Source organism: Phyllostomus hastatus, unplaced genomic scaffold (genome assembly GCF_019186645.2).
Source record: "Phyllostomus hastatus isolate PE091 unplaced genomic scaffold, TTU_PhHast_1.1 phas_contig_159, whole genome shotgun sequence".
NCBI lineage: Eukaryota > Metazoa > Chordata > Mammalia > Chiroptera > Phyllostomidae > Phyllostomus > Phyllostomus hastatus.
The window spans coordinates 4,957,050-4,983,245 of record NW_025333640.1 but is presented as its reverse complement, the minus strand read 5'-3'; the positions used below and the strand labels follow the sequence as shown (position 1 = coordinate 4,983,245).

General features: G+C 57.9%; 1 protein-coding gene across 2 annotated transcripts; it reads left to right on the top strand.

The window, feature by feature from the left end:
* Window positions 1–2,317: 2,317 nt before the first annotated feature.
* Window positions 2,318–26,154, top strand: PALM (paralemmin). 2 transcript variants are annotated; one of them, XM_045830827.1, is made up of 9 exons: window positions 2,318–2,533; window positions 12,689–12,740; window positions 13,124–13,204; window positions 13,387–13,517; window positions 15,161–15,311; window positions 16,809–16,842; window positions 18,066–18,125; window positions 20,418–20,549; window positions 24,068–26,154. In XM_045830827.1, the coding sequence occupies exons 1-9, from the start codon at window positions 2,529–2,531 to the stop codon at window positions 24,598–24,600; spliced, it is 1,179 nt and encodes a 392-aa protein (XP_045686783.1). In that variant the 5' UTR covers window positions 2,318–2,528; the 3' UTR covers window positions 24,601–26,154. The 2 variants fall into 2 exon arrangements, with proteins under 2 accessions (XP_045686783.1, XP_045686784.1); XM_045830828.1 differs by lacking the exon at window positions 20,418–20,549 and having other exon boundaries at window positions 2,328–2,533.
* The last annotated feature ends 42 nt before the right edge of the window (window positions 26,155–26,196 follow it).

Sequence of the window (26,196 nt, the reverse complement as noted above, 5' to 3'; positions counted from 1 at the left end):
AAGTCATTTCTCCGAACACAGGGCGTCTGCATCCCGGGCACCTAACACTGCCAGGTGCACAGTAGGTGCTCAAAAAATCTTTTTGGGCTGAATGGACACAGCTCCCTTTTGCTGAGCCATGCGTGTACATATTGCCCCTGGCTGCTTTCATGTTGCAATGGAAGATCTGGGGCTGCAATGCTGCAAATATTTACTATCTGGCCCTTTACAGAAAGAGTTTGTCACACTCTGAGCTCCTGTATGCTGGGCCCTGTTCCAAACCTTCCTGGGTATTCACTCCATTACCTCTTCCAGCTGCCCTTGGAGATGGGGAAGTGAGCTCAGACAGGGTTCTGTTAAGAAACAGACCCAGGGTCACACAGCACACATGGCTCTGAGTTGGAACTCAAGCTCAGGGCCCTGGTGTTTCTCGGGTTCTCTTTCCTTTTCTAACTCTGCTATTTTTTCTCACTGTTTGAGTGCCAAATGAATGCACATTCACCATAAAAAGGGGGAATGAAAAGGCCTGTAAAGAAAGAGGTAGCAGTGTCCCTCCTCCTTTGGGGTGCATCCTGATGCATCTTTCCCTAGAACCCATCGAAAGTTATTTTCCTTTGCACACACACATTTATTAAGCCCATGCTGAGTAGAACCATTTTACTTACAAGAAAATAAAGGCATTTAGAAGAATCTCCCTGTCCTGCCCCTCCCCACAGCCAGACCCCAGTAAGTGTGTTTGGGGCCAGGGGACTAGTATTTTTATGAAAACCTGGGAAGTTAGTGCCACAGTCTACATGTTGGCAGTGACAGGTCCTGCCTGTCTCCTGGTCCATGGGATCCACATGATGATACACGCAGCTTGAAGGACTCCAGAGAGACTGTGAGAAATCAAGGAGAAGGCAGGGGAGCTGGGCGCCTCTGTCTTCTGCCTGTGCCTGATCCCCACATGGCTTATCGAGACTTCCCCTAGGGCGGGCCAGGCTTCGCTGTAAACTCCGACCTGGCCACTGGCTGCCCACCCAATGTCACCCTTTCTTCTCCCCTCAATCCCACCCATGTCTGCAGGTCTTTTCAGCGGTTCAATCTGCAAATGGGGGACCCCAATGCCTGTCATCCCACATCCCATCAGTTCTTCCTTCAAGATCCATACACAATCCACCTGCCCCTCAACCTTATCCAGCCTCAGTGTGTTCTGGGGGGCCCTATCCAGCCTCTTCCAGGCCTCCAAGACTCTCTGCTTTACTGTTGTTAATCCACTCCCCTCCTGGCAGCCAAAGGGCCCTAAACAAAAATAAATGGGCCCTGGCTGGTGTGACTCAGTGAATTGCATGCTGGCCTGTGAAGCAAAGGGTCCTCAGTTGATTCCCAGGTTGCAGGCACACGTCTGGGCTGCTGCCAGGTCCCCAGTTGGGGGTTCATGAGAGGCAACTGATGGATGCTTCTCTCCCTCTCTTTCTCCCTCCCTTCCCCTCCCTCTAAAAGTAAATAAATAAAATAATATATATATATATTATATATATATATATATATATATATATATCTTCCTTTAAAAAGTAAATAAATAAACTGGGTTGGTCCCTCTCCAGCTCTAAACTCTTCCGTGGCTCCCCAGTGCCCTCAGGACAAAGCCTGAGCTCTCCTTGCTCCCTCCTCTACCCACCTCACTCACTCTGGCCACAGGGGCCTGCAGTGTGTGCTGTGGGAGCTGAGGCAGATTGAAATCATTAAACTTCCTCCGACTCCAGGACCAGGACGGGCGCCCAGAAAGCGCTCAGCAACGTCAGGAATTGCTGTATTATCATTTCTCTTCAATGGGCCTGGCTCGGTCCCACCGCCGCGCCTTTGCACTTGCAGTGTCCTCCACCCAAACGGTCCTCTTTCAGACCTCCAGGCTGCAGCGGAGAAGTCGGCTCCTCGGAGCGGCCTCCCGGACCTCCCCTGGGGTCCCATTCGTCCTTCGTCCCTCTCGCCCCACCGCCCCTCCACCCGCTTACCCTCTGGACTAGGAGCAGGGGAGGGGCGGGATTTTGGGAGATCACTGCTAGGGCCAGCGCACAGACCAAGCCTGGCCGCCAGCATCAGGCCTCTCGGACAGGGGATGGGTGACTCCGGGCGGGGAACCCGGCACAGCTCCAAGGTTACAGGCCAGGCCTACGGATTTAGGGGAGGTTGCCGGCAAGGCCCGCGCGCGGGGATGGGGACGCTGCGGCAGCCGCGGCGGCCGGCAGGAGGCGCAGCGCGAACCGCTGCGCGGGGAGGTGGGAGGGGACCAAGCGGGGAGGGGAGAGACAGAGAAACGCTGTGGCGGCGGCGGCGGCGGCGACGCGCGCACTCAGCCCACCCCCCGCGCCCGCCGCCGCCCGGACAATAAACAGCCGCGCGCGGGGCGATGCCCGAGCCGGTGCCTACGCCCCCGCGCCGTGCAGCCCGGGTCGCTAGGCCTTAGCCCGCGCCCCCACCCCCACCCTCCCTCCCTCCCCACCCCTGCGCACCCGCCCGCGTTCGCCCCCGCTCAGCATCACGGACCCACTCGGACCTCTGCTGGGGAAATGGAGTGAGTAGGCGCTCTCGGTCGGGGGCGGGGAGCTCGGGTGGTTGGGGGGACCGAGCAGGTAGTGAGGTTTCCACCCCACCCCGTCCAGAGCGTCGCGGCCCCTCGTGGAGAGGGAGGTGTCGAGGGGCTTCTGGGACTCCAGCTCATCTCGGAAGGACTTGGGCCGGGCAGCGCCCGCCCTGAGGCCTCCCCCTATCCGACCCAGGCGGCCCACCGTCTCAGAGGGACTCAGGAGGCAGCGGCTGGGGGCAGCCCGGGACACTGGGAGGGGGTGGCGCGTGTCTCTGCCTGTGCCCCGCCCGCGTCCTGTTGGCGCCCCCTGGGCTAGCCTGGGCCACCTGTGGACTCCGGAGTGGGCTCCCTGGGGTGATGGAGCAGACCCTCCCCATTGCACCGTCAGGCCTTGAGGTCATCCGCCACCCCCCACCTCACCCCCTCACCCCTCATCCTGAGCTCGCTGTGCCTTGGACGCGCCCACGGGCTAGTACTCCCTCGTCCTGGCAGCCCTCCCCAAGAGCCTCGAGTGCTGTCCAGAGACCCTGCTAAGGCCGGGTGGGCTGCCAGATGCTGTCCCGAGTTACCGCCGGAGAGAGGGGCCTTCTCTCCAGGCTTCCGGTCTGGGATGTGTGAAGTCCAGGTGCTTTCCAACAGGGGAGCTTGGAGCTGAGATCCCCTCCTGGGAAACTGTCCCCTAAATGGGGCCCCAAATGGGGCCCCAAATGGTGTAGCCAAGAGTCCACTGGGCCCAGGCGGGAATAGAATGGGTGGCCTGGGTCTGTGGGGTTTAGGAGGGGAGCTGCTGGGCAACAGATGATTCCTGCATAAGCAGGTGCTGAATGAGTGTGCATAGTCGTTTCAGGCAGAGTCCTTTCTGGAGTCAGGGTGGCCCCACACCTCCATTCCCACAGGTGGGCGCTGAGAGGCTGTGGAGTGTGCTTGCCAGGGCAGGGATGGGAAGCAGGTGTCTGGGGATCCAGCAGCCCGCCCACTATGTGTGTGTTGGGGGTGGGCATCTGCTTCCCTGCTCTGGGCCGGTCCCCATGGGGCTGGAGGCCTGGACCTGGAGGTCCAGCCAGTCCAGCTCCTCTTGCCCTTCCCACTGGGTGTGTTTTCCAAGCATACACCTTCCCTCCAGGGATTCACCCGTGACCCACCACACCCTCAGCTGGGTGGGAGCCTCCGCCTCCCGCCCTCCCCTGAACTCGACACCCAGTGTCCTCTGCTTTTGAAAACTCAGACAAAAGCCCAGCTGCACCCCAACACACCCTGGGAGCCTAGCCAGGGGCTCCGGGGAGCCAGAGCCAAGACTTGTCTGCACTAGGATCCCCACTTGTTTACCTGCTCTGCTCCCTTGGCCGAAGGGGCTCCTCTGGGCCTCCTGACAGCAGACCCTGGGGAGGGGACTGCCTTGGGGGAAGAGGGTGAAAATCTAGGCAAATGCCCACTCAGAGCAGAGAAATGAGGGGATATTTTGGTTGGACCCCATTGTTGTCCTTCCTACCACCCCTTCCTCTCAGTGTGGACACTGAGGCCTGGGGAGGGGCAGCATGCCCCAGAGTCACACGGCACAAGGAGGGTGCCCCTGCCCTGTGCCTTCGTGGTCACAGGCCAGATATGGTGCCATGGCCCCCCATTAAGTGAACCACTGGCTTTGCTGGGTACAGATGTGGGCTGGGCCTTGGTAGTACCTGGCTCAGTTAGCCGTGAGAGAGAGAAAGCCTCCGTGCCTAGTGCTTGGAGTAACGACGGTGGGGAGAGGCTGCCCTGACTGGAACGCCTGCCCCGGCTCTGGCTCCGGGTCCCTTTCCGAGAGGGCAGAGCAGGCCCCAGGCACAGAGGCCACAGCCACTAGAACAAATCACTCACCTCATTCCGTTTCCATGGATTTTGCCATCAGAGTCACGGAAGGTGGTTGTGGCTTAGGGTGGTGCTGGGAAGTTTCTTTTAAAAATAAATTTAAGAATTTGACAAAATTTTGTTAAAGGATTAGACAAATTTTCACTAGTTTAAGAATTTAAGGGTTTATTGAAAAATAGTGAGTAGATAATCACCAAGGCAGTGGGAGAGAGGGCTGAGGCTGCAAAGATGGGACCGGATTTGGGGGGTGGCAGAGCAGGGGCGCACTCCTGGGAGGGGGGCTGGACGCCAGTCCTGCCGTGGAGAAGATGTGCTGTGAGGGCAGGCTGAGGTGCTGCTCCCCTGGGAGCCTCAGGGTCTGGCCGGTAAAAGGAGGATATTTTAGCTCAGTGCAGCCGTTCTCAGGTGCCCAAGCCCTGCCCTGGGACAGGAGCGGGAGGCAGAGCTGGGGCGGGACCTGCCCAGAGGCCGACCCGGCCCTCAGGTGTTGGGTGCTGACTGGGTCCTTAACATTTCTCTCACACTTGCTAATCTCCCTTTTTATAACATGGGTTTGTTTATTTATTTATTTGTAGAGAGGGGGGAGGGAGGGAGAAAGAGAGGGAGAGACACATTGATGTGAGAGGAAAACATCCAGTTTACGAGCCCCATCCAGGGACTGAACCCACAACCCCGAGTCTGTGGGGAATCGAACCAGAGACCTTTCGCTTTCTGGGACGATGCCCAGCCAGTCAGGGTGCTGATCTCCCTTTTTAATGCCAGGCACAGCCAGTTAAAAGGCAAAAGTCTATAGTAATCGTTGAATAACATGCTTTCACTTTCAGTGTCTGTTTCCCAAGGTTTTAACTCCGTGGCCATGGCTTCTTGTTTTCTCGGTCTTGGTAACAATGAAATGTGTCCTTCTAATCTGAAGCGAGGGGGGCCGATTCGAACAGTAAGTGATATGAAGGGAGGGAACATGCAGATAATACTAACGTTGGTGGCAGGAACATGGGAAGGTGGAGAGGCGCTGGCATCATTTATTTACTTAAACATCACTTAGTGAGCACTTGCTGTATACCAGGCCCCGTTCTGAGTGCTTTGTCCCTGTGTATTCTCTTGATCCTTACAGCAGCTCTGTGAGGTGGGGAAACTGAGGCACAGACCAGTGACATGACAAGCCTGAGGTCACACGGCCTGTAAAAGGGTGGGTGGAGGGTCAGGTTGGGGTCAGCAGGGGGAGTCGGGGGTGGGGTGGGGTGGGGTGTGGTGGGTAGGGAATCTTTGTACCTTCCTATTTCCCAGAGGCTCTGGACTACTCTGTAGGGCCCTAGGTATCCCGGCATAGCTTTTCAATCTGGCTGGTGGTCTTTGCCCCTGGGGGCATCTGCCTCCGCGTCCTCCCCCACAAAGACCCTCACTGCGACCGTTGATTCAAGAGTGGGGGCTGAAACGGCAGCGTCCTGACTCCCTGGGAGACTGGGCATGTCACTTGCCTTCCTTGGGCCTCACCCCTCACATTTGGTGAATGGGGATGTGAGCCCACCCAGTCCCCTCTGGGCAGAGTTAGACAGCCCTTCCCAGGCGGGGCGCAGTCAGAAGAGCAGTGGGTGCTATGTGGTCTTGGAGCTTCTGAGTACCACCTGCAGCCCCGTGAGAGACCTGCCCCCTGAGATTGAGGGTCCCAGATTTTGATACTGGGAAATGGGTTGACATTCTGGGGAAAACAAAACAAAACAAAACATTACATCACCTTTCCCAAGTCTGGGACCCTGTTCCCATCCATTCCCCCCTCCACCCAGGAAGTGTCTCCTCTGTTCATTTAAGACATGTTCCCTGCTGCCCTGGCCGGGGGCGTCAGTTGGCTGGAGCAGTGTCCAGGCACCAAAAGGTTGCAGACTCGATTCCTGGTCAGGGCACATACTTAGATCGTGCGTTCAGTCCCCCAGTCGGGGCACGCACGTACGGGAGGCAGCCAATCAGTGTTTCCCTCTCACATCGATATTTCTCTCTTCCTCTCTCTCTAAAGTCCTCTGGTGAGGATTGAAAAAATAAAGTGCTCCCTACTGACTGTCCTAGCCCCACACAGGATCAGAAGGCTTGGGAAAGCCCCCGGAGGGTCTGTTTTGAGGTGTGGAGGAAGGTTCCCTGGTCCTTTTCCCATCGTGGGTCTTTTCTGTGAGAGAGATTTAAGGGTTTACCCTGTAGGCAGAAGGGAGCACCTGGTAGAAAGAGTGGCCCATGCAAAGGCCCGGAGGTGGGAAGGCATTGGAAGAAGGGAGCACTCTCTGGTTTATGCTCTCGGGGCCAGGTCTTAATAGGCCTAGAGTGCCCCTTTGGGGTGTCTGAGTTCTGGAGAAGTGAGAGCAGATGCTGGGCACCAAGAAGGGGCTCTGGCAGCTGAGGGGCCAGATCAATGAGGAGCAAGTCAGGGTTCAGCCTGGACAGGGCCTCTGGGGGCAGCTCAGAGACAAGTGCCAGGGTCAGGGGAGCAGGACCCAATGTCTGGGTGGACATGGAACTGATTTCAGAGCGCCCTGGCCGTGCTACCGAGGGGTCTCTGTGTAGCATAGGAAGGCTGAGTAGAGGTCTTACATCTGAGGATCATGAAATTGGGCTGGGATGTCTATCTCCTGCCCGAGGGTTTCAAGCAAGAATTCAGCGACAGTCAGAGCCCATCACTGGGACAGTCTGGACAGGGCTGGAAAGCCAGAGGTGGGCCCCAAGCCAGGCCCGTGGTGGGCAGGCTGGGTAAGGACCATTGCAGAGGCAGGCTGGGTGGGAGCTGCTGCATGGACAGTGGTAGTGGTGGGGTGGGGCCACGCCTGGGAGCCCAGCCTGGGTGAGCGGGGGTGGGGGGGCGGGGCTTGGCAGGGGCCTGCAGAGAGTGAGCATGTGATGCCCCTGTCACTTTGTGTTCAAATCCTTCTGATCATGGAGAGTCGCAGGGCAGGACCCCACCTCTGACCCTGCCTCAGCTCTTAATGAAAGGGTCAGCATTTCTGCTACATGAAGGTATATATTTATTTTTACCAGCTTTATTGAGATATTCATATATCACCCAATCCACCCACATAATTGTAAGACCATCACCTCTAATTCCAGGACATTCCATCACCTCCCAAACAAGCCCAATCACCAATTGCAGCCACCCCCATCATCTTCCCCTGGTCCCTGGCAACCACCGACTCAGTTGCTGTCTCTGAAGTGCCTGTCCCGGACACGTCACATGCATGGAATCACACACTGGGTGGCACTTGGTGTCTGGCTCCTCTCCCTGAGCATCGTGTGTTCAGGATCCACCACGATGTAGCGAGTGTCGGTGCTTCGCTCCTCACGACTGAGTGACATTCCATGTGTGGACGGACCACACTGTGTTTATCCACCCATTATTGGTGGGCATTTGAGTTGTTTTACGTGTTAATTCATACAGTCACTTCCGAGGTGGTTGGGACTTATCCCTTGTCTTCTGCTGGATGTGGAGAACCCAGATTGTGTTTTAGATAAATGTGACAGTTTCTTAAAAGAGAAAAAAAAGGAGGTGGCCCTAAGACAGGTGGTCAGTTCATGGAGGTGGCCGGAATGTGACACAGGGAGGGGGACCCTTAGGTGGAGGCGGCGTCCAAAAATGGAAAGACCCTCATTGACTTGCTGGTCCAGTGAACTTGTGTTGGTAGCTGCTGTGTCCTGGGCGCGGGGGATATGGCAGGAACAAAAAGAGACAGTTACTGTCCTCGTGGGGAAATGAGAAACAAAATAAGTAAAGGTCCAGTGTGTTGCGTGAGAGTGAGAGCTGACGAGGGAATTGCAGGGTCCTGGGGGCTGAAACAGGGAGATCAGAGAAGGCCTAGATGAGGAGGTGGTGTCTGAGGAGAGGCCTGTGGAAATTAGTGAGGCCTGCGGGTGCAGGGAGAGCGTGCACCAGGCAGGGGACACGGCCAGTGCAAAGGCCCTGGGGTGGGAATATACTTGGAATGTCTGAATGTGGCTGCAGCAGAGGGAGGGGTGGCCAGGGACCAGGGGTCTTTGGGGCTGGTCTCTGCAGCTGGATTTGCCTTGAGACATGTCCCCTGGGGAAGGCCTCTACCTGCAACACCCTCCATTCACGCTCCACTGCCCTTCCTGTCCAGAGCCCAGGGCAGGGTCCAGCTCCTCCCCCTCACTGCCCCAGGTTAATAGACAACAGGTTTGCTCCTCTAGGTCTGTGTCCTGCTCCGACCTCGGTCTCCACCATGAGGGGGATGCCTCTCTGTCTTGAATCTCCTAGGAAGCTCATGCCTCATGGGCTGTTCACTTCACTAATGACAGTAGTGGTCCTGCAAGTCACCTGATGAAGGGACGAGATCCAGGAAGGCTTGCTGGAAGAGGGGACTGCACTTGAGCTGAGCTTGGAGGTGGAGGAGGAAAAGCAGAAGCAGGGGGAGCTGATGCGGGGTGATGGGTAAACTGTGGCAGGCTTGAATGGACGGCTGAGAGGCTGAGGTTTTCTCAGAGGGCTGTGGCTGTGGAGAATTTAGAGCCAGGAAGGTGCGGGGGAGACAAAGGCCTCACCAGGAGCCGGGAAACAGCAGGTGGAATGGGGACTTCCCCCAACTCCATCTCTCCCTGCCCTGGTCCAGTGGGGGAAGGGGCCCATTGGGCCACTGGGCTCCCTCTCCACCCCCCCACCTCCCAGCCCCGTGACTCTGCTGCCACCCTCCCCCATGGCCAAGGTCTTTGTCAGCTGTTTCCTTTCAATTAACACAGGAATGTTCCAGCCCTGGGCTCTGAGCCTGCCTGGGCCTGGACCCCCTCATTCTGGCTGGAGCTGCCCAGGCATGGGCTCTGGAAGAACTAGTGTGATCCCCTCCACCCGCCTCCGGTCCCGCCTGTCCTGCCCGCTGGGTGACCTTGGGCTGGTTGCGTAACCTCTCTGGGTCTTTAAAAAATAAACGCCCCGCAAAGCTGGGGCCTCTGCTGGGGCTCGGGGCTCCTTGGGTTTGGGCCTCATTAGCTCATCTCCTGGGGCCGGGATTATCTCATGCGCTCGCAGCCAACACCCTTGCCTTGTCCTGAGCCGCCCACATTGTCGCTCCAGCCCAGAATTTGCTCCAAGTGCCATAAAAATAATCGCACAAGCACTGGAGCCTGCGTGCGCTGAGGGTGGGCGTCCAGGCGGAGGGCGAATCCCTTCGCCAGCGTCTGAGAGTGCGCTGTGGCCCGTTGCGCAGTGCCGCCAGCGGAGACTCGGAGATGCCAGTGACTCACCCGGGTCACAGCCAGTGAGGGCAGCTGCCACGCAGCCCAAAATCCTCCTGAGCTTCTCCACCCAGCCTGTAAGACCTTTTGTGGTCTGGCCTCTGCTTCCCTCACTGAGCCCTAGTGAGCATTTTGACCATCCCACTGACCACCCCACGCCCCCCACCAGCCCCTGCCAGACCTCAGGGAGACCCCATGCTCCGCGGGCTCCTGAGCCTGCCTGTAGGAACCCGGGTCCGGTCGCCACCATTGAGCAGCCTCGCTTGACCCACTGATAAAACGAGTATAACCATCCCCCCAGCCTCGCAGGACCATCAGGAGGATGGACACATAGCACATGTCGTTTAAAGACCCCTCTTCTCCTCAGCCTTAATTTCCCCTCCTGTTACATGGGGCTGAGACAAGCCCGGAAGGCGAGGAGCTCCTGGGGAGGAGTACTTATTTATCGCTGTTTCATGAGGGTCCGATGGTCCTAATTTGTTTTATTTTTCACATTCATGATGCTGAACGTTATCTTGGCTTGACCTTGGCTACCTCTGGCCAGGGATGTGTCCAGAACCTTCCACAGTAGAAGCCCCTCCCTGGGCTGGAGTCCCTGGACCCAAGATGGGACCGTCCCTCCAGCAGCGGGAGTGGGGAGAGCCAGTTAACTCTGCCTCCTACCCTCCCTCGGAAGCCCCTGAAGCCCAAGGCCTGAAGCCTCTACACCCCCAGCGCGGGGCTGGGGGCGGGAGATGCTTGGCGGGCCCCACGTGGGCCTCCCAGTTGCCTTGGGGACGGCGCGGTTGCCAGGGTGACCGCCTCCCGAGGGCCGCCATCAGTCATCCAGAGGGAGGCAGCGGCGCCCTGCAGGGGCAGGGCGGCTCTAGCACCCCCAGGCCCTGGTGTTGGGGGGGCTCGTGAAGGGGGGTGCACAGCCTGCGCCCCTCGAACTGTGTTGGGGACAGGAAATGGCAGGGATGAAAATTCTCTTCCTGGGCCCTCCAGACCTTCCCCTGCCCTGGCTCCATCAGCAGAGACAGACCACCCAAGGGAAGACACTGCCCTCCTTGTCTGCAGCCTGGGGACCTGGCCTCACAGCCAGTCCTGTGTCCCTGTGTTCCTGTGTCTGTCCTGAATGGCCACCTGCCTTGCATGGTGGAAATGTGGCACTAGGTGGCTGGTCCTTCTGCCCAGCATGGCCCTGTGTGCACTGGGGTCTGAGCTGCTATATGCCCCCCCGCCCAAATCTTCCTCCTTCCTGGAGAGATCCCTCAGGCCTGATTAGAGCTGGGAAAACGGATGGCCTGGTGTGGCCCAGAGCTGGACCGTTGTGGTTTGAACTGAGCTCTGCCTCTCTCTAGCTGTGTGACTTTGGGCAAGGAACTTGCCCTCTCTGGGCTTGGTTTCCAGTCGTGGGAAGAACACACCAAGCAGAGGTGTGCAAAGACCTTGAGGTAGAAGTGACCTTGGTGCAGTGTGGGCACAGCCAGGAGGTCCTGCTGGCTGGGACAGTGAGAAAGGGGAGCAGAGGGGATGGGGGCAGAGCAGTGGGAGGGGCTGGGCTACACCGGGATCATGATTTCTTTCATGGGGTGATGGGAGCCAGGGGGACTTCAGAGCAGGAGAGTGGCAGGGTCTGGTTCTCCTTTTGAGATGTTGCCTGTGGTTGTGGGGTGGAGAGAGGGCTGCCAGGGACCAGGGAGATGGCCAGTGGTGGTAGAATCCTGGGCTGGGGTGGGAAATGTGGGGTTTGTGGGAAGTGGGGGAGGGGCCTGCATGGAAACACAGGGGTTGTACCTGCCTGCATCACTCAGGGCAATGGGGCAGAGCCGGAAACCTAGCTGAGCCGGCCCTTCAGGAAGGGCCTGTGACCTGAATAGGTGGATCAAGCCTTTCCTGAACTCCATCCAGCTGAATACAGCCTCCCCGTGGTAGGAGAGAGGGAAGCAGCAGAGGGTGCGGCTGGTGCCGCTGGGCCTCTACGAGTCACAGAGTGGGGGCAAGTGCCGCCCGCCAGGAAGGGAAGAGCTGAGTGGGGTCACCTGGCTGGGGCGTGGGAGCCAGATGACTTCAGAGATCTCAGTGAGGCCAGGAAACTGAAGCTGAATGCGGCAGGCAGGTGGGGCCCTGCGGCCCAGGATAGTTCACCCCAAGGGCACCTGGGTGGGGTGGGGGTGGGGGTGGCTGGGGCCCGGGCAAATCCAGCATGCTGTGATTTGGGCCTCTGTTTCCCTACTGAACCGCAGGGGGAAGTGGGGCATAACAGGAAGCTTTAGAGCTGGGTGTCTGCTCCCACTGCGCACGTGGGGGAACGGAAGCCCAGGGAGGCAGAGGGTCTCCAGAGACCACAGGGTGGCTCTGGGCCCTGGAGCAGGCCCAGGGGTGGGGGGGTGGCAGCAGAACCAAAGACTGGCCTGTAATTTCAGGCCCTATGAAGACACAGGGCTTTGGGCTGGGGAGAGGGGCGGCTGGGCGTGGTCTGGCTCCCGCCACTCAGACCTCCCCACTGCCACCAGCACCACCGTGGCCAACCAGCTGGCCCTGTCCCCCACGGCCTCCTGTCCATGCCTCCAGGGGGTGCCCTGGGGTCATTCTGGGTTTGTAGCAGAGCTCAAGACCCCCGACCCAGGGCTGGAGAACGCCCCCTGGGTGGGATGGTGAGGAAGGGGGCTGTCCTCATCAGCCTCTCTGTCTGGGCCAGGAGGTGGCACAGCGTGCCCTGGAACACCCTTCACCCTTCGATTCCTGGTGAACCCCTGTGCATCCTTCACAGTCCAGCCTCAATGCCCTCTCCTCCCCAACCCCTTCCCGGGGCTTTGGGCGGAGCCTCGCTCTTCCTGTCTCTGGGTTCTTCCCTGAGGGTGTGGCAGGAGAATTTGTTGGGAGAATTAATGAGGTAATAAGGCTAGATGGAGAGGATGGTTCTACCTCTGAGGGGGGAGGGCAGGAAGGAGTCCCACTCTGCAGAAGAGGAACTCCAGGAGGCCAAGCCTGTTGCGGTGATCACCCAGCTGGGAGACACAGGGCAGGGATTTGAATCGGGTCTGCTGGAAGCAGGGCTGGGGTGGACCCCTGGCCTCACCTTGTCTGTTTCCCCAGGGTTCTGGCGGGGGAGAGCACATTCCAGCAGGAGCGGCTGCAGGCCATTGCAGTGAGTTCTTTCTGTCCCTTGGACAGTGTGGCCAGTGGGGGGACTTGGGGTCTCAGAGGCTCCCTACACTCAGCCCAGGGCTCCTATGAGTGGGTCGTGCCTGCTGGCACTTCCCCACTAATAAAGACAGAGAGAGCTCCTCAGCCCTTAGAACTCGGAATCATAGACCACCAGCCCTCCCAGGCTCCCTTGCAGGCGGGGGAGCTGAGGTGCAGTAGAGGCTGGGAGACCAGCTGGTGGGGAGCAGGTGGGGCCCAATGGGCCGAGTGGGTGCTATTTACGGAAAAAGCAGAATCTGTGTGGGCAGACCCTTGGGTGGGTTGCTGGGGTCTTCTTGGCCCCCCTGCCTGGTCCTGACTCCATTCTGTCTGTCTTTCCATCAGGAGAAACGGAAGAAGCAGGCCGAGATCGAGAACAAGCGGCGGCAACTGGAAGATGACCGGCGGCAGCTGCAGCACCTGAAGGTACCAGGCAGCGGGCTGCTCCCCCCTCCCAGAGCCTGGCCTCACTGGAGGAAGAGGAGTGGGCAGCAGTGCCCAGGGGCCCTAAACCTTGGCCAAATATGGGATTGGGGGAGCGGGAAGGCTGAGGTGGCCCTGGCTCAGACTCTGACCCTGATTTTGACCCCAACCCCCGCCACCCCCAGTCCAAGGCACTTCGGGAACGCTGGCTGCTGGAGGGGACACCGTCCTCGGCCTCTGAGGGGGACAAGGACATGAGGAGACAGATGGAGGAGGATGAGCAGAAGGCCCGGCTCCTGGAAGAGTCCATCTCCAGGTGGGTGGGGAGCCCTGGAGACCTGCGAGAAGTCTGGGTGTGGGCACCCTAAGCAGTGGGCTGTGAGGGTCCTCCCTGAGGGCCGGGACGGGGCCTGGCTGCCTTGCTCCGTGTGTGTTGGGAGCAGGGAGACCGCCACATGCTGGAACGGGGGGCACAGGCTTCGATGCCAGACCTGCATGCGTAATGGGGATTACAGGGCTCTCGGGGCATCGGGCCACCCTGCTCGATTCCTCCCTTCTCTCGACACCCCAGCAGAGCAGGTGCATGAGTTACGTGGAGCTAGGGTGGATCCCTGAGTCCCTGAGGATGGGAGTTGCCAGCAGTGGCCTCCCCGGGGGCTTCCTGGCGCCAGCCCAGCTGACGAGCTCTTCCCGGCTCGGTTCTAATGGAGTCCACAGAGGCACTGGCAGCTGGGCCTGCAGGAAGGCTGGGAGGGGCAGGCTGGGGAAAGTGACCATCCCCCCTGGGCTGGGACAAAAGGCTCAGAGTTTCCGGGCAGGCCGGAGGCCCAGGCTCGGCTCCAGGGCAGCAGGGTCAAGGTAGAGGGAAGTGACAGCCAAAATTCCAAATGTCCACTTGGCCAAGGAAAGGCCTGCGAGGCATGAGCCTGCCAGTCCCCACAGCACACTGGGCCATGGCCCTGGAGGATGCCGAGGCTGGCCCTGCGGTGGAGGCCTGGGCTCCTGTCCTGGTGTGTTTGGTTTGGAAGAAAGCGGGCTGGGATTACCCTCCCCAGCCCGGTCTTCCCCCTGTGCACAGGGAAGCAGAAGTTCTCCTGCACATCTTGATTCCAACAAACGTTAAGCTAGGGGCTAAGACAGGTCTGTGTGGAGACAGTGGGGACTGACCAGGCAGTGTCCCATGCTGGGTGGGTTGGAAAGTTCATGGAAATTACCAGCCACTGGACTTGCCGGTTGGACAAGGTGGGCTCCTTTATGTCCTACACTGCTGGGTGTGGTCTTGTGGGGGGGCGTGGCAGTGGGGCTCTCCTGAGCCCTACGGTGACAGTGGTACATGTTGAGTGCTATGGGGGCCTTGGTTTTCCCCTTCCCACTGCTCAGTGGCTCTACCTCCCTGCATTTTGCCCATTCAGTGCCCCTGCCCAGACACCTCCTCCAGGAAGCCCTCCAGGCTGACCCAAGCTGTGTTCATCCTGCTGACCTGAGCTCACTTTGTTGGGAGGCTGTGGATGAACCCCCTGTTTGTCCTTCTCATGGGCGATGGCTGGACAGGATTTAATATGCCAGCTTTGTTTTCCCGGGGCTTATGTACAGCTATCTTCTGATACTTGGAAAGTGACATACTTTTTTCCAGTTTTTCTGAAGAGATAAAGCTTCCTGTAAAAATAAATGTATTTGAGTGGAAAAAAGGAGAGTGAGTTGGAAGCAAATGAGATTGGCAATGGCACGAGTGACGAAGGGACAGAGCAGCCTGTGTGCAGGTCCCAGCTCTGCTACCTGCTGGCTGCGTGCATGCTGCACTCTGCCTCAGTTTCCCCAATCAGGAATGGCAGCGACAAGAATGCCTCACAGAGTGTTAGGAAACGTCAAAACCAAGGGGTCCCCCCATGGAGTGCCCAGAATGGTGCTGGGCACATGGCCACGCCTCGTGAGGGCTGCCACCTCTCACCCTCTCCCCAGGCTGGAGAAGGAGATTGAGGTGCTGGATAACGCAGATGCTCTCCCAGCCACCGCCAGGGAGAGCAGGGCAGCGCCGCATCCGGCCCACACCCCGGCCCACAGCCCGGCCAAGGAGACCCAGAAGGCAGAGGTGGTGCAGAATTCTCAGCAGGTAAGGAGTTCCCAGGGCCCTGGGGTGCAGCCTCACCCCTGCTGTGGCCAGATTTTAGAGCTTCTTGCATTGGAGTCTCAGCCTGCCCCTTCCCAGTCACATGACCCGAAATATGTGGCTTTGTCTTGCTGGGCCTCGGTCTCCCCACCTGTAGAGGACCCACGTGCTGGGAGTGTCATGAGGGTTAGATGAATCCATGGATGACATGCCCTTCATACAGGACCTGACACTTAGGGAGCTTTCCACGAATGGCACCAACTTGTCATCCTTGTCCTTATTTTTATTGGGCACCTGTGAGTGCTTGGCCTGTCCATGCCAAGCATGTTCTAGCTGCCATCTGCCTAAGCCCCGTGACAGCCCTTTTAGGTGGGAACAATGTCCCCATTTGATGGAAGACAAAAACTGAGGCCCAGGGGGATGGAGAGGGGCTCAAGGCCACACAGTAAGGAATATCCTTTATCAGACTTTTCTGTTGATTCCAGGGCCTGAGGTCTGTGCCAACTTCTGTTGAAACCAGACCCTAGAATGGTAGGCCCCAGACTTGTGGTCACCACAGCACGTTGACGCAAATTCAGGAGTCTCCCAACCATGTTTGCTGTGTTCAGGATTTGAGGGGCCTGCGGCAGGTGCCTCCTTTCCCCCTACCAATCCTTGTTACCCCCACCTCAGATGTCTAAGGAAGCACCTGATTCATGGAAGAGCTGGGCAGGCTTCCCAGAGGAAATGGGTTTTGAAGGTTGAATAGGAATTCTCCCAGTGCAGACTCGAAATGAAAGGGGGCTTTCATTGAGACCGAGTAAGCACAGACTGGGTTGGCGTGGTCCCTGCCCTCATGATGTCCATGTCCTGGGGCGGGGGGGCAGAGACACTGGCTGGGCAGACAGTATACCGGGTGGGGCAAAAGTAGTTTACACGTTGTGAGTACATGAAACACAGAGTTTATTCTTGTATTATTATTTATTAATTATTGTGTTATTTTCCATACGAACAGTTGTAAACCTACTTTGCCTCACCCTGTAGTGACCTGAGAGACTGCACTGAGATAGGGTGGGAGGGACTGCCTGTGTATTGGGTGGTCAGGATCTGAGAGAGGAACCAGCCAAGTGAAATCAGGGAACAGACTCCCAAATGGAGGGGACATTGGAAGGATCTAGAGCGGGAATAAGTTTGAGGAACAATGAGGAGGCCGGGGAAGCCAGCCAGAGAGATGGGAAGGAAGGAGAGGCCAGTGGGCAGGGGTCTGCTAACACAGAGTTCAGGGCATCCTCTGAAAGGATTCTGGGGCACTAGGGAGTCACCAATGCTTGGGGACAGGGCAGGGACATCAGGAGGTCACAGGCTAGGGCAGGGGCGGGGCATGGGTCCAGGAGAAGATGGCACCTAAGATGGAGTCCCCGCTGATCCAGACTCACCCCAGGCTCCTACCCCAACTGGTGGTGCCTAGTTAGTGGGAGCGGGGTGCCATCACCACTGACTCCCCTCCGTTCTTTCTTGCAGACTCCGGTGGGCACGCCCAAAGGTACACCCAAAGGTACGCTTCTGGAAGGGACCGGCTGGGCCTCAGCGCCCTCTGGTGTCCGGAGTGGGGATAGCAGATGTGGGGGGGCGCGTGTGGTCTTGCTAGTAAGGAACAATAATGGTAACAAAATTCGTTATGGTTACTATTCTCAAGGATCTGACTTGGAGACTGGCCTCCTGCTCTCATCATCACTGCACTTAATTTTCACAGTGCCCTTGGGGTGGAGCTGCTGCAGCGCCGCCCTCCACACTTCCCAGGTTTACAGATAAGGAAGCTGAGGCTTCGCAGGGGTGTGGCTGGCTGAGGTTTCAGCTCCAGAGCTGAGGCTCTGGGTCCAGCCTGGCCTTGACTGACCCTCTCTGTCCACTTGCTCTGAACTCCTGGGCAGGTGGAGGGGCTGAGTTTTCACATCTGTAAAGTGGAGTCTGTGGGGATGAGAATTTAGAGGGGCTCGTACAGAGAACAAGGTCTCCGCTGTCCTGGGGATCCGGCGCCATTTAAAGGAACGACAGTCCAGGAAACAGGCAAAGAACAAAGCCCAAAGTTTGAACTCTGGGACCCATTTTATGCTCCCCCCAACTTATTACAGGCATAATATACACATTAGCACGTATTTCATATGTATATGGGACATTTAAATATATATGCTTAGGTATAAGTATATAATATATAATGTTATATAAATATATAACATTTATTAACTATGTGAAATATATTAAAGTTATTTAATATAAATTGTACCTTGAAAATACATAGTAAACTCGTCTACTTCCCTCTGTAGTGCGTGAAAGGAGAGCCACCAACTGGAATCGGAGGTGGTGGCCAGACGTGTCTTGGCCTGATTTCTTTCGTGTTAATTATTCATAAGGAGAGTCTCTCCTTGTCTTACTGTGGAATTAAAAATTTATAATAAAAACAATCCATGCAGGCCTCTCGGGGATTTTGTGAAAATCACTGGGGCTGAGAGACAGGAAATGGCTGTGTGCTGGTGTGTGTTTTGTGGGAGGAGGGATGGGGCGGGGTGTGTGCCTGGGGGTCCTGGGCATGTGGAGCGGCCCACGGGTGTGCGTGCCTGCGGAGGGGCCCAGGATCTGGGCAGGTGGGCCTAGGAGGTGTCCACGTTTCTGGGTGCTGTCCAGGGGGCCTCTGAGGGTGTCCTGGTGTCTGTGGAGGGTCTGCATCGTCATCTCTCCTCTGACCCTCATCTCTCTCTTCGCTCTTCTCCCTCCGAGCAGAGAAGCAAGTCTGCAACACCCCTGTGAGGATGGTGGAAGGCTCCACCATGATGAAGGCAGGTAGGTCAGAACCAGCTTCGGCCCCCCCACATGCAGCTGCCGTCCTGGGCCCAGTGGTGACCCTGGGGAGCCTGGAGGGACAGGGGTGATGTCAGATGCAGACGCGCCCTTGGTAGACGCCCTCCTTACCGGGGTGGTGGCTGGACCAAGGCGCTAGCTCCGAGCCTGGGGTGGGGCCGGGGCCATGCCTCTGCTTTGGCACCTTGGCCACACGCCGGTCCAGCTTCCCCTAGAAGATGGGCCCCCTCGCATGGCTGCTCTCACCCGTCACTTTCTCGCAGCTTCCATCCCCTTAACCACGCCACTCGCTCCGGGAGCCAGGTGGGGTGGCATACATGCTCAAACACCCCCGCACACACTGTGAGTCCTCCTCCCCTGCCCTCAGGCTGCCTCAGGAAAGAGAGTGAGTGCCCTGTCCCTGGAGGTGAGCAAGCTGGGCCTCAGACATTCCTTCTAGGAAGCGAGGAGAGACAGGGTCAGTGCTAAGCATTCTACAAGGTCGGGCCTACGAGTTACCGGCAGCTGAGCCTCCTCCACCTGTGAGAGGGGTGGCATTGCAGTGACCTGACACCTAAGGCCTGTCACAGAACCAGCCCAAGAGCAACGATAAGTCCTAACAGGTGGCAGAACCATCTTGCTCTCCAGCTGTTATTGGAGCGAGTTGGGAGCTGAAGACCCTCTTAGGGGTGGTCAGCATGTGACAACACTCAGGGAGGGAGGAGGTGGCAGGGAGGTCCAGGGTCTCCTGCGCCGTCCAGGCAGGGGGCAAGAGGTAGAGGGTAGTTATTTCCCAGAGAAAGGGCATGCCTTCAGGGTGTCTTTGCCAGTTAGACCAGCCCAGGCCCACACCGAGCCCCGAGGCCCCCATGCATCCTCTCAGTGGGCAATCTCGTGCAGCGGGCAACTTGCCCAGCTAACTATGTGTCTGCACATGGGGGTGTTAGGCTGTGTAGGGACGTGGGATTAAACAACATTCATTCATCCTTGCAGCAAGTGCTGACCGAGCCCCTGCGGTATGCCAGGCATGAGTGACAAAGACAGGGGAGCCGGTGTTCTGATGGGGGCCAGAGCCCATACAATTAACTTAGGGAGAAAATAAGGCAGACCATGGGAAGTTGGAATGGGGACAGTTTTAATCAGAGGGCTCAAGGGAGGCCAAAGTTAGGAGGTGACATTTGAGCAAGGAGCCAAAAGAAGCCAGGGAGCAAGGTGTGCAGACATCTGGGGTAAATGCAGTCCAGGCGGAAGGTACCGCATGGGCACAGGCCTTGAGACTGGACGGTGCCTAGTGTGTTGGAGGCACATGGGGGAGGCCCGTGTGGTTGGAGTGGAATAAGTGAGAGAGAGAGAGACTAACAGAGGGCAAGAGGTGACAGAGCACGTGGTGCAGGGTCCTGTGGGAGCTAGATGGAGCCAGGGAGGGCCAGACAGAGATGTGCCCACTTGGCGCTCACTGGCACCCTCTTGTGTCTGTAGGGAGAACAGACCGTGGGCTGCAGTCACGGTGAGAAGTGTCCTGGGTTCAGGGTGTTGGGATGATAGAGTCCACAGGATTTTCAGATGGAAAGAGTAGGGGGTGAGAGAGAGAGAGAGGAGGGAGCTGCTCTGACTGGGGCAGGAAGACCCAGGAGGGTCAGGTGTAGAGGGCAGATTGGGGCTCTTGGACATGGTGATTTGGGGGCTCCCATGGGACTCCAAATGGAGGATGGAGAAGGTATTGTGATACTGGAATTTGGGGTGAGGTCCTGGGAGGGTCAGTGCCAGGACTCAGTCTCCTCGCGTAGTTTTGTGGTAATGATTTCTACAGAACATGGGCGAGATTCTGGGTACGGAATAGAGGCCCTAAGGGATAATGACCTTCACTATTCCAAGAGGGAATTAGCAATTCTTTATAGAGAAGCAGACGAAGACAAGTTCCATAGGTGACTAAAGCCGGGTATGAGAAACAGGTAACGCAGGGGGCCAGGACAGGTTGACCCAAGTTCCAGCTGTAGCTGTGACTGTGGGAAGGCAGCTCGCTCTGCACAGTCTGTCCTCTAAGCAAATGGGATAGTGTAAGGCTTTCCAGATGGGGTTGGGCAGCCAGGATGGGGCTCGTGCGGAGCAGAGGAATCCAGGCTTGTGGCCAGGGCACTAGGGAGCCATGGAAGGATGCTGAGCTGGGGAGGGCCATGCCTAGGGTATCCCCACTGCTTGGCTCTGCGCTGCCAGCTCCCCTCCTTGGCTTGGCTGCAGCCCAGCGGGGGGCACTTGGGCGGGTGGCTGTGGCATAACCCGTGCCTCTCGTATCAGCCATGTACTCGGTTGAGATCACGGTGGAGAAAGACAAGGTGACCGGGGAGACTCGGGTGCTGTCCAGCACCACCTTGCTCCCTCGGGAGCCGCTCCCTCAGGGCGTCAAGGTCTACGAGGACGAGACCAAAGGTACGACACCCCCATCCCCCACCCCAAACCCCCTCACTGTCTGAGCCAGAGCCTGACTCCCATCCAGTTTGACAGGGATGTCGTTCAGGGCCAGGGCCTCATCCGGCTCAGCTCGCTGGTGCTTAGAGCCTGGACCCATGGCTGTCCTCCCTGCACTCCAGGCACTTGCGTTGAAGGCTGGCTGAGCACCAGATGACAGACTGGGCTCTGGGAGGCAAACCCCCTAGGACTTCCCAGCCAGTGAGCCCAGCCTCACAATCCCGAGCTCATAATAAACTTGTTGAAATGGTTACTATTGTGATAGAGGCTACAGAAAGCCCCAGAGATGTAGAGGGGACCATGAGCTGGTCTAGCAGAACAGGGAGGAGGCCAAAGGAAGTAAATGGGAGCTCGCTGGATGCACAGCAGGGCAAGGGAGAGCCGTGCAAAGGCCCTGCGGCGCAGTGGAGCTGGCTGGGCTGGAGGAACCGGGAGGAGCCTGTGGGCTGGTGCAGAGTGGAGGGAGGAAGCGGGAGGAGCCTTGGGAGGGATGAGCAGGCAGTGAGATCTGATTTGATTTTTAGGGTTCCCGCCCCCTGGCGACAGGGTGGGGGACAGGCTGTGGGAGACACCCACTCAGAACACACAGCAGCAGGGGAGCCGGGGCGGAAGCCCCACAGCCCACGAGTGTGTCTCAGTGTGACTCGCCTGCCATCACATCCCCTCTTGGTTAAATACAGAGAACATTTGCTTGAGCTGTGCAGGTCATCAGTGTTTACAGAGCAGTTTCATGAACACCTTGGCATGTAAACTTTTGTTCACTTTTGGCATGACCTGTAGGGTATGTGTGAAGGACCCTGGGGCGGGGGGCAATTCTAGGCTACATTTACTGTGATGCTAGTAAAATAAAACAAACCCACTTCAGTGAATAAAATATGTTTTAAGAAGACATTAAAAAGGTACATTCAAAAACCAAGGCAAACATTAGCTTTCTTCGTGGAATGGAGTCCACAGGACCAATCCCTGAGCCACGACAAGGCGCGTGCAGCTCCACTCCGGAGCCCGTGAGCACGGCCGCAGACCTGCCCGGTGAGAGGTCGGGGCCTGGAGTGTTCAGGCACCGCTCAGCGGGTGTGGGCGTGTTCACCACTCTGTACACCCTCACTGTCTAATTCGGGGACGTTTTTGTTCCCCAAATAGAAACCCCTCCCCCAGCCCTGGACAACCACTAACCCACTTCCTGGCCCTGTGGCTATGCCTGTTCTGGACACCCCACGTGAACGGATCACGCACTGTGTGGCCTTTTGTGTCTGGCTTCTCTCACTGAGCATCGTGTTTGTAAGGTCCATCGTGTTTATATTTTATGGCTGAAGGGTATTCTGTGGTTTGGACGGATCACATTGTGTTTATCCCACCATCCACTGATGGACATCTAGGTTGTTTCCATATTATGGTTTTATAAGTTCGTGTGGGTGAGTGTTTTCATTTCTCCCGGGCAGCTACGTAGGAGTGGGACGGCTGGGCCACCTGGGGACTCTGCTTGCCCTTCTGAGGAACTGCCGGGTGTTTTCCGCAGCGGCCGCACCGTGCTAGTTTCTCACCGGCAGTGCACGGGGGTTCCAGTTTCTCCACATCCTTGACAACACATGTTAATGTCCATTTTTTAAAAGATTTTATTTATTTATTTTTTAGAGAGGGAAGGGAGGGAGATAGAGAGAGAGAGAGAAACATCAATGCGCAGTTGCTGGGGGTTATGGCCTGCAACCCAGGCATGTACCCTGGCTAGGAATCGAACCTGCGACACTTTGGTTTGCAGCCCAAGCTCAATCCACTGAGCTATGCCAGCCAGGGGCTAATGTCCACTTTTTAATTAGTAGTAAAGCTATCCTATTGGGTGTGAAGTGACATTCCACTGTGGTTTTTATTCCCAAAGTGGTTATGTGAGCCTCCGGGGTGTCCAGAACTTTACTGTGGGGGCTCTGTCATAGCCCAGCTCTGCTCTGGTTTGAGGCATAGACCCAGGTAGGACTTCGGGCCCAGCTCTCACCGGCCGTGTGGTTCTGGGCAGGTCCCAGCTGCCTGTCTCCTGGGCAAAAATGGGCACAAGGCTGAGAGGCAAAGGAGATGCCTCTGCTGAGCAGAAGGTCCTCCCCGTGGCCACTCGCCCAGCTTGGCCCAGCCCCTGGGGAGTCAGGGCTCTCCCCACTGGATGCCGGTTGCTTAGCAATGGGAAGGTGATCCATTTCCGTGGCAGCCAAGGGCTCAGATTCCTGTCCTGGGGCAGTAGCCAGTGGGAATGCTCAGCTTGATTCTGTATCTCGGGGACACACCTACCCTGGGGCCTCCAGCCCAAAGTCACGTCAAGGCCTTGCAGTGTGGACGCCCCTCACTGGGCGTTTGGAAACTGAAAGTTGAGAGCATTTTCCATCTGGCCAGAGGCCAGAAATCTGAGCCCTGACCCTTGGCCTGGGAGGAGACACGTCCTTGGGCTCAGTGGGCCCCTTCCTCCTCCCGGGGGGGCCATGGGCAGCCAGGAAGCTGTGCTTCTGGGGGTTTCAGGCGGTGCTCCAGGGCTGGCATCAGACTGGGGCCGGTACTCCTCTTGGTGCTGAATCTCGTCCTCAGAGACTGCAGCACAGTTCAGGAAGTGACAGATCAGAGAGACACGGAGCAGGAAAGTCGGAGAGTTTTGGAAAACGCATTAACAAGACCAATTGGGGGGAAAGACTGACCGCAGGCATGACACTCTGTCCTGAGGTGAATGTGTGTTCTCGTGAAGCACAGGCAACAGGCAGGGCGTTTGCAGAGAGTGACAGTGACAGTGCTCTCAGCTGCAAAGGTGGCCTCAGGGGCCATTTACGTTTATGCTCCGTGTCCCCAGACCACAGCCCCTCTCTCCCCCAAATTTAAAATCACTTTCTAAATAAATCTCAGTTTAGAGAAGCAATCAGTCAAAATGGAAAGTATAAACTATTTAAACTTGAAAGAGCACAAGGTAATGTAATCCATCGGCTGCGGCTAAAGCCGAACTCAGAGAAAGTGCATGTAGCCTTTGGGGCCTTTACAGGAAAACAAGGAAGACTGGGTGAATGAGCTAGCTTTGATTCAGGATCCACGGAGAGACGGGAGGAAGGAGAGACCGGGAGCCTCGCAATCCCTCAGGGTGGGGGAGCCGGGTCTGCCTGGCCAGCTGTGGCCTCGCTAACTACTTCCTTTCTCCGAACTTCTGTTTCCACCATCTTTTCAATGGAAAAAAGAAAACAAAAACAAAAAAACAACCACTTTGCAAGTACAAATACTTCAAAGTGCAAGACAGGAACCTCCCAGTTCATTGAATTGCAGTCTTTGTTCACCACATGTGCTTTCAAAAGTGCAGTGAAGTTTTCCCTGCACGCCTGTTTGCCTGTGGCCCAGATCTCAATAGGGAGCTCAGGTCGCCCATCTAGTTTGGTTCATGATTTTCTCTTTAGCCTGGAGGGTGGCTCGCAGACCTGCCAGGCTTCCCTCCGGCCTCACTCTCTCTATCTCCACCCCACCAGTGGTCCACGCCGTGGACGGCACTGCGATGAACGGCATCCAGCCCCTGAGCTCCTCCGAGGTGGACGAACTCATCCATAAGGCAGATGAGGTGACGCTGAGCGAGGCAGGACCCGTGGCTGGGGCAGCGGAGAAGAGGGGGACGTCCGAGGAAGCCGCCCAGACCACCACACCCTCCAGACGGGAGATCACCGGGGTGCAGGCGCAGCCGGGTGAGGCCACGTCGGGCCCACCGGGCATCCAGCCTGGCCAGGAGCCCCCCGTCACCATGATCTTCATGGGGTACCAGAATGTGGAGGACGAGGCGGAGACCCAGAAGGTGCTGGGGCTGCAGGACACCATCACGGCGGAGCTGGTGGTCATAGAGGATGAGGCGGGGCCCAAGGAGGCCGCCCCACCCAACGGCAGTGTGGCGGAGCCCCCGGCCCCTGCAGGCTCCAGGGAAGAGAACCAGGTGGGGTCCGAGGCCCCTGCCAGCGACGCCCAGGACCTTGACGTGAAGAAGCAGCGCTGTAAATGCTGCTCCATCATGTGAGCCGCAGGCCCCAGACCCTGGCCCCACCCTCCACACCAAACACCCACAGCCCGGCCGGTGCCTGCCCGCCCTCCACCCACAGTCACGGGCCCCAGGACGTGCCGTGTTGTCACATCTTCCTCCTGAGTTTTCTTTCACCGGAAAGAGAGGGACAGGGGTCCCGCACCCATCACCACCCTGACGTGCCCTAAGCCGCTGAGCCGTGCACCTGTGCCTGGTAGGGCAGAGACACGGACAGACCCACTTTTCCCAAAACACGAGGATCCCCCACATGTCACGGCAGCTCCACAGACGGGCTCTCGCCCACAGGGTTCCTGGCTGGTGGGACCCGGGCCGCTGTGCAGCCCCAGGCAAGCCCGCCACCCCCTGGGCCTCCTGCCTGTGCCTTCGTGCCACCTCCAAGGAGGTCTCCAAGGGGACATCCTGCCGGAGAGGAGCTAGGGAGCTGAGAGATCCCAGGGGCCTTTTCTGTCCCCACTCAGCCCCTGGAAGTGGGGTTCCCCAGCCAAGGCACCGGTGTTGGGATCTTGGGCAGCTGGGGTGAGGCCGCACCTCCTTGGGCAGCCTCATTCAGGGACCAGGCTCCAGTTCTTAGAATGGAGCAGGGGCCCCTCTGGCCACCCCAGCCTTCTGTGCCCTCCCCTTATGCTCTCTGTGGGCATGGCCAGTGGATGATGGAGCCTAGGAAGGGGGAGCCCAGAGGACAGCCCCCCCATTAGGGGAGTCTATGACGCCTGTGCTGTCCTCTGGAGGGGTCAGGCGAGGGTCTCCGAGTTGCCCCCTGCACAGAGCAGGGCTGTGCAAGCCACTTCTCGTCTTGAGCTCCCACCCTCACTGGGCCTTCCTTCCTCCTGGTGCTAATTTGGGGACCCTGGGGGGGCTTCCCAGGCCACTCTCCAGGCTGCTTGGGCCAGGGTCCTGGGTCTCCCCAACCATACCCCAGAGATCAGGCCCACTGCCAGCTCTGCTGGGCTTGGCACATTCTGGGCAGTGGAGGGGCACACAGCCCAGGGCAGGGAACTTTCCCCTGAGTTGCAGCAGGAGGCCCCCATTGGCTACCCAGCCTCACCCCTCTTGCTGGAAGGGGTGAGGGATGAGGGACTCTCATCCTGTGGGCAGCTGATACCCAGATGTGCACTCACATCTCCCAGGTTGCAGCCACACTAGTCCTCAGAGGCACATTCATGCCCACAGACACTCACAGACCCTCTCCTGTGTGGGCTGTAGGATGACCAGGCCCCATCTTGGGCCCCTCTCCTGGGGGACTCCCCTGCCTTGTGCCCAGACTGAGGCCACCCCTTGCCTCAGCAGAGCCATGCAGGGGCCGCCTGAAACCAGCCCGGCCTGCCTCAGCTCTGCCCGTCGAAGGTGGGAGAAGAGTCCCTCTCTGAGGTGGTTCCCGGCAGTGGCATGGACCCCCTCCCTCCTCGAGCTGCCAAGTCCTCGAGCTGAGAGCCTCCGCTGAAGTGCCCTTGCTGCCCCCTCTGCTTTCGATGTGTGACAGGCCCGTGTAATTGACTTTCCCGGAGAAGCAAATAAACCCTGTGAACGCCCTGTGTCCTGGAGTTCTTGGATTTCCGGCGCGGGAGGTGGGGC